Raw genomic sequence first — 13459 nt, forward strand, 5'->3', positions numbered from 1 at the left:
AAACTTTACAAAATGATCCCTAAGGGGTCACATATTAAATTTTAAAAAGCTATAACCTACATTTGATTGAATTTTTTCATTTATTTTTAAAATATTTCCCAATTATACTTTAATTGGGGCTCTCAGCTCTGTACCTAGTGCTCTGTAGATATAGATTGAAATGTCGGACATCTCTGAGGCTATACTATATTGCTTCTAATTATTCTAGCCTCTTTGTAGTTACCACCTTCTATCTCACCTCAGTCTCACTTGAAATAGTCAATGATACAATATTCATGTATAAAAATCTCTTAAGATTTTCTGAGTGAAGGGCAGCTAGATAGTGCGGTGGAGAGAGCACCAGCCCCGAAATCAAGAGGAACTCAGACCCTTACGTTGCCTAACTGTGTGACCCTGGGCAAGTCACTTAATCCCAATTGCCTCAACCAAAACAAAACAAAACAAAACAAAACAAAACAAAAAAAACAACAACAAAAAAAGATTTTCCAAGTGTTTGGGAAACCTAAAATTCTAGATGTATCAAGGATATAAGAATGCTAGATAAACTCAGGACACTTAAATAGAGATTAGAGAAAGTCCAGTCACAAAATACTGGTACCAAAAGCATGAGTTGATTCAAATTAATTTACTTTAGCAAACAGTTATAAAGTGCCTATTGTGCATATGTTAGAAACTAGAGATACATAGATGGAACAGATTATGGTCCCTACCTTTAAGGAATCTGCAGTCTGGTAGGAGAAATAAGACAAACACACACATGGCTATTATAGAATATAAACAAGAAAATGTAGCTAAAAACTTTCTAACAGTTGGAGCTGTTCAAAATCAGAAAGAGCTTTCTCAGGAGGTAATCATAATTATTGTACTTGCTAGAGAGACAGTGCAGGGTAAGGAGGAAAAATTTCAATTTATAGTTAGAGCATGTTCCAATCCCAATTTAGTCACTTACTACCTGTGTGACCTTAGGCATATCGCTGTCTAAGCTTCATTTCTCCCATCCAAAAATTGCGGAGTTGTACTAGAAGGTATCTTGAGTCCCTTTCAGCTCTATAATCTATGATATTATGAACTAATATTTTATGGTGCTTTTAAGGTTGCAAAATTATATATATATATATATATGTATATGTATGTATATGTTTGGGTGAACAATACATACATAACACATATACATATATACATATATATTTTACATATTATAATATACATGTATATATCTATATCTATATATTAAATCTTATTTATGATAGTGATTTCCCCATCATTACAGGTCTTCTAGAAGAGACTCAATTACTATTTGTTGGAAATGTCAGTATCCTCCTCAGCTGTGGGTTGGACTGGGATGACCTCTGAACTTTCTTCAAATTCTAAAATTCTAAGAAATGTGCAAGAAAGCTCCAGAGAGAAGAGTATAAGCTATTCAAAAAAGGGAGAAATAATTTCTAGCTTTGGGGGAAGGAAGGGAGAAGGGAGGGATGGGTAAGGGAAGATTCCATGAAAGAAATGATACTTCACTGAGCCTTGAAAGAAGACAAAGATTTAAAAAAAAAAAAACAGAAATGGAAGGTGCCCTTCAGCATGCATGTTATATTCAGAAATGGATGAAAACAATTTATTGCAGCGGTCATGAAGGTGGCTGAAGCGGACACCACAGAGGACTTAGAACTTAGAACTGAAGATCTCAAGGTCATTCACTGCATCCCAACTCATTGCCAGTTGTCCTGAGTTTTATTTTGCTAATGGATTTCACAGATTCTGGAAAATAGAGGGAAGCTGATGACTTTGTGCAGCTCTGCCTCACTTAAATCCAATCTTCACAAAAGTCAGGAATGTCATTGGTCCTTTTCATAAATGAAGGATGAGCTACAATAGCATGTTGTATATAAAGGCAAGGCTTGTACTACTTACTTAGCAACTGTTGAAGAGTCTGATGGAGCAGGGTTCCCCTTCTGAGGACTAGGGGGAGTCAGAAGCATATCATGTGGTTATCAAGATGCATATGCCCAATAAGAAAAATATTTACTTCTCCCAAGTTGTCTTTCATGTCCAGGGGAAAAAATGTCTCGCATAAGGGAGGACTTTCTGATTACACAGAACAGGTGATCACAATTGTAGTGACATCAGAATAGTATCGGAAAGTCCATTTGATGACCAATATTTCTTGGCCCTAGGTGCCATGCAAACTGTCTGCACTTCTCCCTCTGAGGTTCATTCCTTTGAGTTGAATGCATGACTTTCTCCAGACATTACTTTTTAAACACATTAAAATGCAAATAGACCAGAAAGAGTAAATTGAATCACTAACACCTTTAGTATGAGTGAATTGATCAGATTGCTTTCCTTCCTAACAAGATAAAATTTAGTTTAACTGTTTCACAAGTACCATTCTTCTCTTTCCAACATGATTATAAACTCCTGGAGGGTGAATTGCCTTGTATTCTTTTTGTATTCCCCTCCATTCTTTAGGAGAATACTGGGTATTCATAGTTCAAAAATCTGCTCATTAGAAGATAACTGATTGGGTCAAGTAATGAACCAAAAAAGGAATGAATACATGAACTAAGAGCAGGGGGTTATAAAATGGGAAAACCAGTAGGATATAGCAGAAAGAACATTGGATTTTGTCAAGAAACTTGAATTAGTTATATGATTTTGGATGAGTCACTCTCTCAAGACAGTGTTCTCATCTGTAAAATGAGATGGAGAGTAATCCATATTATCTTTAGTCTCTTCCATGTCTGACATTCTTTGACTCTCTGGCCAAAGGCATGGGCACAGGAGAGACCAGAAGATGTGAAAGAAAAGCTTCCCCTGCTTTATGATTGTGCCTAGGACTGTAGAGTCAGAGGACATGGATTCAAATTGTAGTTCTGCCTTTTTTTGGCGAGGAAGTTGGGGTTTAGTCAAGGTCACATAGCTAAGTAGGGTTAAGTGTCTGAGAGAGGGTTTGAACTCAGTTCTTGCCAGTTCCAAGGCTGGTGCTCTATCCACTGCACCACCCACCTACTCCTGTCATTTTCTTAAGTATGTATCCTATGGCAAGTCATTCAGTCTCTTCATCTGTAAAACAGAGATTGAACTCAATTGTCTCTAATGCTCAATCCAAGATCTGTGATTTGTGCTTAACAGAATAGTGCCAGATAAAAGGCTGCTGTTCTTCACCCTTTCCTCCTCTCATCTTACCCCTTACTTCTCTCATTTTACATTTCCTATTCTCTTTCAGCCATGGACAATCCCATAGATCTGGTTGCCACCAACATCACCCCAACAGAAGCCCTGCTACAGTGGAAATCACCTGTTGGTGAAGTGGAAAACTACATCCTTATTTTAACACACTCCTCAGGTATATTACTCCAAACTTGGGTGAGTGGGGCAGGTGTGCATGCATGAGGGTGCCTTAGGATTGAGTTGGGGGAAGGCAGAATGAAGAGGGAAGAGTGGAGAGTAACTCTCCTGCTTGGAAATGAGGCCACAAAGAAGTGATGATAAATCTGAGAACAAGAGGAAGAAACCCTTCTCTAAGCCACACTCCTCTCCTCCATCACCAATATAGTAAAATATAATAAAAGGCATCCAAATGATAAAAGCAGTGATTTCACAGTCAGTCTATCTGTCAACAAGCAGTTAGTAATTATTGTGCTCACACAGAAAGGCAAAAATCACAGTCCCTCCCTACTCTAGACAAATTCTTAATTTGATGGAGAAGACAACATACAAATACCATATAAAAGACAGACTCAGAATAAATGGAATATAATCTCAAGAAGAAAGTCTGGAAAGGCTACAGACCCAAAGTCAAAGGAGCTGCATTCAAATCCTCTCTCTGTCACTTACTACCTACCTGTATTGTGATCTTCAGCAAGCCAATGAACTACAGGCTGTTTCCTCATCTTAAGCAAAGGCGGTTAGACTAGATGATCTGTAACTCCCCTTCAAGCTCTATGCTTATATCTTATGATCTAGCAATATTGCATTGATTTGAAGAGGGCTTTCCTAAACTGGGATTCCTTATTCAGTTCAAATTTATATGCACCTAATTTCAGTTGCCGTGGAAACAATTCTAGTGGATGGAATCAATGAAGAGTACCAGCTTGTGGGTCTGCTTCCTAATACTCACTACACAATCATCATGTATGCTACCAATGGACCTCTTGCCAGCAGCACCATCGAAGCCAATTTCACCACCCGTAAGTACCCAGTCACTGACCTAATGTACCAAAGGGTGCATGTATTAAGTGCTGGAATAAAACAGAAAAGCAAGGCATTTCCTGCTTTCAAGAAGCTCACATTCTAATAGGGAAGCAACAACTTTTAAGTGCACATCAGATAGAAAAGTCCCATGATTTGTAAGGAGCAGAAGCAAAGTGAATGGTGCTGAAATGGTTCTTCTTATTGTTATTTTCAGTGACAAAATATGTCACTTTTTGATATTGAACCACTTGACAGTGACAAGGACTTTGGTGGCAAAAACTTTCTTTGCTGAGTTGTTGGTAGTTGTCTGCCTTTCATTTTTCAAAAAGGACTGATGACATCCTGTGCTGATGTCTTCACTTGCCCCATGGATTGGGGCAGGATGAAATAAGGCGGAACTGCACAAAGTCATCAGCTTTGCTGTCTTGATTGTCCTGAGGCTGTAGTGCCTACCAGCAATTGTGAGACTATGTCTCAAGACACTTAAACTCTCTTAGCTTCAGCTACAATATCTGCAAAATGGGCATAATAATAGCATCCATTTCACAAAGTTGTTGCAAATATCAGAATGAGATAATGAGTAAAACTCTTAGCAAATCTAAAAGCATCATATAAATGCTAATTATTAGTAGTAGTATTTTTAAAGGGGCTGATGTAGGGACAAAAGAAGACCCTTTAGAATGCAAATATTCTTGGAAAGGTATAAGCTCAGAGGTCATTGGACATCTTGGTTCTAAGATTAAAAAAATAACAGTTTTTTAAAGGATTTGATGGTTGAGCATAATTGGTTTCAGTTATCCATCTATCCATTGACTGTCTCTTGGACACCTATGAAGTGAGTTCCTTGGATTTGGTTAAACTATGAATTTTGTTTTTATACAATATTATGCTGGCAACTGAGAGAGATCCGAAGATAATTAAGACATAATTCTGGCTCTAACAGAACTAACAGTCTTTGTCTTTGTATTCTTAAAGTCTAGTATAGTTCCTGCCACAAGTAGATTCCAAATAAATGTTTGTTAGGTTGACTTTAATCAAATTGAATCTAGCAGTGAGGCTATAATGCACAAATAGTACATACTACATAATAAATGTCATCAATGTAGAGAAGCGACTATAAGAAGTGTTTCAGTCCCATAAAAGAGACAAAGCATTTACTGAGTGCCATTTGGTAAAGAGTGTTCTAGCTTCAAGTCTCTGATCTGTTTCTTGGCTTTTGATTTAGTTTCAGAGACTGGCGGCACTAGGGTCATGTGCTAGGTGACTTGCTTTAACAATGAAATGATAAAGCACTGAAGGATAGAAACTAGTCCAATAATCTACTGGGTTACAACAAAGCAATGGCAAACTGCCACTTACATACCTCTGTGAGTCACAGGGGCCAGGGAAAGTAAGCATCAGCTCTCAGCAAACCAAAAGAAAATCTATTCTAGCTGTTTCCTATTAGGACAGGGCTTAAGAAGCAAGATCTGATAGAAAGGCTCAGGCTGGAGATCCAGAGGAGCCTGCTGGATGTCAGAGAACTTGACAGGAAGGTAATCAATCTACAAGGAATATGCGGTGTGAGTGTACCACAAAATCTAGGTGAGGCATCAGGTCAGAGATCAGAAAATCTACACAGGCAAAAAAAAATCAAGCAGGTACCAAGGGTGCCCCTGGCAACATCAACATGATAGTTTGGGAATCCATGCCTCACCAATTTGGGTAACCATCAACTCCAGCATCATGTAATCTTTATCAGCTCACAACTTGGAAACAGCTCGATGCAGCCTCTGACACTTGACACTGTGTCCCTGAGCAAGTCATTTTACCCCAAATACATTAACAAAGAAATAAAATAAAATAAAAACCCACAACTTGAAACATGTTCTTAAGCTTTTAGGTCCAGCCAAACTTTGCTTTTCAACTGTTTCTAAAACATTCCATCTTACATCATTGTTCTGTCTGTTCCCAAGACCTAGAATGAATTCCCTCCTCACCACCATCTCTTAGAATCCCTTATTTCTTTCAAGAGTCACATTTTTCAATTTGGCCCCCAACTGTTAATATCTATCCTTACCAAACTACCTAGTATTTACGTTGTGTATATTTTACGTATGATCTCCCCTGTAGAATTTAAGCTTCTTAAGGGGCAGAGGGCAGAGAAGTTTTATTTTTTATCTCATAGCCCTAGTAGTTCTTAATATTGTGCCTAAAGCATAATAGGTCCTTAATAAGTATTTCTTGATTGATTGGTTGAAGTGAATAGATCAAAGCCCAGGAAAGTGAAGATCCTAAGATCTTCTGCTCTAAGATACTAAGTAAAATCAAGAATTTGGGCACCCAGAAGCTAACAGTGCAATAGTCTCTCTCTACATCAAATAGAAGTGTTTGTGTGAAAAAAAATGCTTTTTAAAAATTATACAGCTCTTTATCACTGCAAAGTATTATTATGATGATCATGGAGAATATAGGAAAGAGCAGAATCAAAGCACAGACTTAGTAATGAAGATGGAGGATGAGCAACAATAAAGTCAAGTCAACAAGCATTTATTTGTGTTTCCTATGTGCTAAGCACTGAGAAGGCGCATATATATACACACATTTGAGTTCTAATATGTCTTCCTCCCAACCCCGCACTAGAGAATGCCAGCATTTCACACACACACATACAAACACACACACACACACACACACACACATACACATACACACACACACACGAAATTATACAATACATAGTTTCCTTTATAAGTGTTTTCTCTGGAGGTGAAGAATATCTTCCTTCATAAGTCCTTTGTAATTGATTTGAATATTTTAATAAAGGAACAATGCACAAAAGAAAGATGATGAGGAAGGGATTTCCTACATAGTAGTATGATAGAGAAAGTTCAGAGAATAAGAAGGAGAGCAAGATGAGAAATGAACATATGGCTGTCCTGAGCACTTTCCTTAAAATGAAAGATTTTGACTTCAGTGTGCTGGAACTGACTTATATTGTCTTGGGAGAATCAATTGTTAAATTTTCAAATTTCAATTTATACCTTCAAAATCACTACACACTACAAATGAAGGCCTGACTTGTTTTGTTGACTGTCTAGAAAATGATGGAGAATATATCAATACTGCATATTAAATTTATCATGTTCAACATGTGTAATTTTTTTTTCAGAGAGCCAGTTCTTAAGCATTTACCAGCAAACTGTTCTATTTACCTAAAGTCTTTTGAAGTAGCAGTTTTTATAGATAGACTCTCTCCCTGACTATGAAAAGACAGGTTCTGAGAATGAGTAAGACTCCATCTATAAGTACCAGGTAGACAAATGAAAATGATGAAGAGTTTGAAGATGTGTGATTTAATTGATCTTGAGGTTCTCTCTTTCTTTCTTCTTTATAGTTCTGGATCCACCTACAAACTTGACTGCCAGTGAGGTCACCAGACAGAGTGCCCTGATTTCCTGGCAGCCTCCTATAGCAGACATTGAGAACTACATCTTGACCTATAAATCCAATGATGGAAGCCGGAAAGTGAGTTGTAGCTATCAGAGAGGGCTGAGTCCAATCATGACAATCACTCAGAAGTTAAGGATCAAAACAATTAGGGGAAAATGCGTACCACAGGGAAAGCACTAGGCCTCCTGCCATTTTTCACTGATATGATCAATCCAGGGTGAGCTACATGACACATACAAAAAGATCATAGGTTTTCGAGCTTCTAGAGATCCTATGTTCAAATCCCTTTATTTTGCATATGAGAAGGTTCCTAACTCTTATTACCGTCACAAAATCTATGTCTATACAGAACCCAACAAAGAGGAGATTTGGCAAGTTTTGAGTAAATATCATCAATGTAGATGGTCTAGATAATTCAGACCTTCAAGTAGAAAACTTAAGAATGGGTAGAGCCATCCCAAAGACACTAAGGAATTCATAGACAGTATTTCTTAGCATGAGTTCCTTCTCCTCGTGATCTAAATTATTCTGGAAATAATGAAAAAAATTAAATTTTATTTCTTCTTAAATATACCCTGGATAGAAATGGGTTTTTTTTCCTAGAGGTAACATATCTGAACAGACTAGAACTGTATTGCCTTCTCTTTTATGATTCAGTTTTCCATATCTCTGTGGACCATGATTTCCTTTTATCCTTTTCTTTTGACATCATGTATAGGAGTTGATCGTGGATGCAGAAGACAATTGGATCCGCCTGGAAGGACTTTCAGAGAACTCTGAATATACAGTGCTCTTGCAATCAGCCCAGGATACTGTTCACAGTGTTATTACCTCTGCTAGCTTCACCACAGGTAAGAAAGTGATTGGGGCTTTCACACACTCACTCCCCCACAAATACTCCCAAATAGCAATATGGTCCCTCATCATCTCAGCTGAATTCTGGCCCTCAGTGGAGCCCCTAAAGAAAACTAAGCTGCTTTTTCCTATCAAGGAATTTATTTCTTCCAATTCCGAAATACACAATATCTGAGGCAGGACTACGACTAAGGATTTTGTTCTAGAGGGATGAAATTTGGAAAATGATGATATCACTTATACTTCTCCAGCAGTTCTTATATACAAACATGTCCACTTCAACTAAAGACACAGTAAGCTATAGAGAACTTCCTGTATGGCCACCAACTTCAAGGAAGAACACTAAGTGAAGCTAATTTAATCTAAAAGGATTTTTCCACCAAAGACCATCCTTTCTTAGTCCATACATCCTTAATTTCATGGACGTTTCATCTATCCTTTTCTCCATCTCCAGGAGTACACAAAGCTAAAAACATTAATTAATGGTTGAGTGAGTGAATGAATAAAAATAGCTAGCTAACATTTGCAAAGTACCTTACAAATACCATCTCATTTTATCCTTACAAAATCCTGGAAGGTAGTTGCTATTATTATTCCCATTTTTTCAGATGAAGAAACTGAGGCAAACAGAAGTTAAGTGACTTGTGTAGGGAAGTACAGCTAATAGTGATTAAGACAGGATTTGAACTTGGGTCTCCTATCCATTGCATCACCTAACTTCCTTGTAAATAATATAATAAATAATGGCAAACTAATTTATTAAATATTTGCTAGATACTGAATGTTGTGTTGAGTTCTGGTGATTTAAATGCAAAAAAGTAAGACATCCTTTCCCTTCAAAACGTTTGCATTCCAACAAGAGAACACAACACATAGAGCTAGAGAGTGGTAGCCTGGGTCATAATTGGGAGGTACTGGTGCCAATTCCTACTTATTCCAGAACTGATTGTTAACTTTTCAGTGTAAGCATTTATACTTTGAAAATCAGCAAATGCTATAAGTCAGGGCTTATTTTGTTGTTTTCTTGATGGTTTAGACTTCAGAAAGCAATGGAGAAAATGTTAATACAGGTTAAACTCAAAAGTATATAATGTATGCTCTTTTTTAGAGAACTGGTTGTTAAATATTTATCAGCATACCCTTAGCCATAGGACAATTGATTGACATATCCTTTCCAGAAATGCTAGTGTTAGTTTTATTTGGTTAAAGATAGAAAACAGGGAAAGGTGAGGAAAAGTATATGTGGGTATACACACACACACATATACACAAATATATATATGGAAATATAGCATGAAGATGGCCAGAGAAATGCAGAATTATTGAGTCTGGGTTGATTTATTCTTTTTAATTATAGCTTTTTGTTTTCAAAATATATACATGGATAAATTTTTATATTCAGCCATACAAAACCCTGTGTGCTAATTCTGGGTTGATTTACAAAGGAAGGTTCTGTCTTAGTCTCCAGGATATAAATTATCATAACTTTGTCTAGTTCTGAGTACTGTCCTTACTACAGAGAATTCATTAATATACATGTGCACATGTATATTAGTAATCAACCAAGATACATATCTAGAGTGTTTAGATTCTTATGTGTATACATGCATGTATCTGTATTCACATCATCATTCTTGTCGGGCTAGATTGTATCCTTAGTTGTATCTTTAAGTTGCCATCTTGATGTTGTTGGAGAGAAATAGGTAAAAGTCTCCATGTACATCTCCAGTTTATCAGATCTGGTCTAGTTCAAGAATTAGCTCATGAAGTAGAGACCAGAAGCCAGAGCAGCATCTTTGCTAAGAAACAGAAGGTAAGTGCCCTGTCCCTCTTAAGGTGCTGAAGCCAATGATGCTCAGCCCTCATACCCTTTCACCTGGCTTTTAAAAGGGTCCAACTAGCACTACTTTCTACATGAGTTTTTTTTTCTGACCCTTATAGTTTCTAGTTCTCCCCCATCACTTCCAAAAAATTATCTTGTAATCATTTTTTATATATTCAGTGTATACTTCTGTGTGTTCACATTGCTTCTTTATTAGAATGTCAGCTCCTTGAGATCAGGGACTTTTATCCCCAGGACCTAGTACAAAAGGTGTCTAATAAATGCTTATTGATTTATTTATTGGTTTAGGGGGCTTAAAGGATCTTTGAAGTCTTTTCTAGTTTTAAGATTCTGAAATTCAACAACTTAGATTTTTTTAATGAAGTGATTTATGACTTAAAGAGAATTATTTCTTTAAAAAAGGAAACATAGATGGCAAATACTTGAAAGAAACTCTCTATTTGCATACTTATTAGACACAAAGTTATAATTTCATCCCGAAAATGCACAAATTTCATTGCTAGCTCTATGAAATATAAGCCTTTAATTCATATGTTGCTAATTCTACAGCTAGTTCTGGTGAGCATTATGATAATATCATAGAATGTTTCTGTCTTTTGGTGACATCTTGCATCTAGAGAAAATCTGCAAACTACCAACTAAAAAAAGTTCAGGAGCCATTTAGCAGCTCTTTCTGGGGTAAAGCCTAAGTACTCACCATGTGGAAATACACAATATCTGAGGCAGGGCTATGACTAAGGTGGAATATTAGGATTTTGTTCTAGAGGGCTGAAATTTAGAAAATGATGATATCACTTATACTCTCATCAAAAAAAAAACAAAACAAAACAATAGCAACAACAAACAGCAAACAAACAAACAAAAAAAAAAAAAAAAAAAAAAAGAACTTAGTACCTTCTTTTGTGGCCATACCCCAAATAAGCTCCTCCCCAGCCCAGCTCTATATTGTCCCTTCCCTCCTCAGCAATTGCAACTTAGTGTCTTGAAGTCACCACAGTTCCACCCTTATTTGGAACAGTGCATATTTCCTGCTGCTTGCACTTGATACAAAAAAATTGATACTGTAAATGATTGTCATTTACACCATAATGTGAAAGAGTTTCAGCTGTTTTTTTTCTAAAATCAGGTCAAAATTCCTGAATTCCTGAGGCAAAGCTGGGGAAAACATCAAGAAAGGGGAAAGGGCAAAATCTGAGAAGTTATGCCTTCTTTCACCACTTTGCCTAGGGCTAGAATAGGACACATGGCGATGTTTTGTTGGTTCAGAACTATGGATCTGGGTATCTAAAAAGGTCAAAGATTTCTGAGTGGTGGATAATGGGCTTTCTGAGTGTGGGTTTGATTTTAATGGAGATCTTCTGTCCATCCTAAAGCCTTCTGAAACACTGACACAGAAGAAGAGCCAAAAATTGGACCCCAACAGGGAGAAGGATCCATCACTGGCAGGTCCTACATATAATCCCAGCAGAAAAAAAAAAGATAATTGTTTTAAGCACACTCTTTTTGGCTAGCTTAAGAAATCTGAGTTTTTCTCCAAGAAGAAAAAGAAAAACATATCACAAAAAACTTCTTTTGATCAAAATGTCTTCCCTTTTTATGTTTCTGCCATACAATGTACAACTATTTCGTTCCTTCCATCATGTTAATAGCTGCCTGTCCTGTTGTCTCTGCTGTTTGCACAAGACTCAGGGGGGAATTATATACAAGTAGTATGGAAGGGAGAAAAAAAATATAGATACATTATTTATAATTTACTGTCGCCTGAAATTTCATCCAAGGTCTACTTGTCTTTTAAAGACATGAATATAAATGAGGAAACAAATATTCCCCACAGAGCAACAGAGCTTGGTGAAATGATCATCTTCAAGGCAGTTCCTTTTGTCTGATTTAATGCTATAAGAAGCAAACAAGGCTTTCACTAAAACCTGTCTTAAGAGACCTATGGAGATGATAAAAATAGGCTATCTTGACCTTCGGGTTAAATGAAGACTTTGGGTTGTTGATGTGCTCAGAGATGGGCAAGGATCTCTCTTGCCACCTGCACAGAGGGCCTTTGGTTCCTTCATCCACTTAGTGCATGCAACAATGGCCCAAATGCACTGCTATAATGTACAGGAGGCCCACTTTAGTGAGGGTTTTTGTTTTTAAAACTGCAAACAGTTAAGAGAAAACTCAGGGTTCTAGATGGAAAATATCTTGAAAATTCAGGTAGTTAGCAGAAATATCCTAGTCAGGAAAAGTGAGTGTGGAGAGTGACCTCTCAGGGTAAATGATCATTCATTCAACATTATTTCTCTCAGCTTACTGGGGGGGAGGAGGGAGGGATGAGTTTCTGTTAAAAGGCAAAGGGAAGAAAAAGCGTAAGTGTGAGTGGATGGAGGGATAATGGTTTCCTTTCTTTCCTATTGTTGCTGGCTAGTTTCAATAGACTTCATCAAGATAAAGCACTTTTTCCCTTCAGAAAGGAAGGAGATCTCTCCCACCCTTTTCTCTTAAAATTGAAGGCACTTTTATAGTCTGTTACTCACACATATAAAATACAGACAGAGAAATGAACAATATTGAGAAGAATAATTGTGTCAATATGCAAAATCCACTCAAAAGTGAGTGACACTCAAATCTGATACCTCCACATTAGTCCAGTATCACTAGGGATTGAATTGTTTCACTTGAGAAAAAAATTCTGGATATTTAAAGTTTCCTTCTCCTTTGCTCATCAAAACTTCAATAAACATGAACTTTATTCTCTAAAAATTGGTTGAGGAAACTGGGAAATATTCTTTAAAAAGCATTTTGCAATCCTACTATTATATTAATGCTATCAATATTAATTAGATTATTAATTAGATTACATTAGTGACACTATATAAATGCTAGTTATTATTAATTATATTACTTATTAATGATATTCTATTATCAAGCACTATATTAATGCTAGCCATTATTATTGTTAGTTACATTATTCTTGTGATCTTGATTAAAACAATCATAATGTAGATAGCATTTATAAATCACTTTGAATTTATAAACCACTTTTCATATAAGGTCCCACCTGATTTTTACAAACAACCCTGTGAGATAGAAGCTATTACCATATCTATTTTAAAGAGGAGAAAATTGATTCAGAAATTAAATGAC

The 13459-nt window shown here is 36.6% G+C and overlaps 1 protein-coding gene across 2 annotated transcripts in view; it reads left to right on the forward strand.

Annotated features, from left to right (window-relative positions):
• The window catches only part of TNR (tenascin R), a 108992-nt gene that overhangs the window by 72379 nt on the left and 23154 nt on the right, over positions 1–13459 (forward strand). For both annotated transcript variants that reach the window (XM_051998905.1, XM_051998906.1), the window contains 4 exons: positions 3224–3343; positions 4044–4187; positions 7568–7698; positions 8342–8474. In XM_051998905.1, the coding sequence (XP_051854865.1) occupies positions 3224–3343; positions 4044–4187; positions 7568–7698; positions 8342–8474 (528 nt within the window). The remainder of the gene's footprint in view (positions 1–3223; positions 3344–4043; positions 4188–7567; positions 7699–8341; positions 8475–13459) is intronic.

This window comes from Antechinus flavipes, chromosome 4 (assembly GCF_016432865.1).
Source record: "Antechinus flavipes isolate AdamAnt ecotype Samford, QLD, Australia chromosome 4, AdamAnt_v2, whole genome shotgun sequence".
Taxonomy (NCBI): domain Eukaryota; kingdom Metazoa; phylum Chordata; class Mammalia; order Dasyuromorphia; family Dasyuridae; genus Antechinus; species Antechinus flavipes.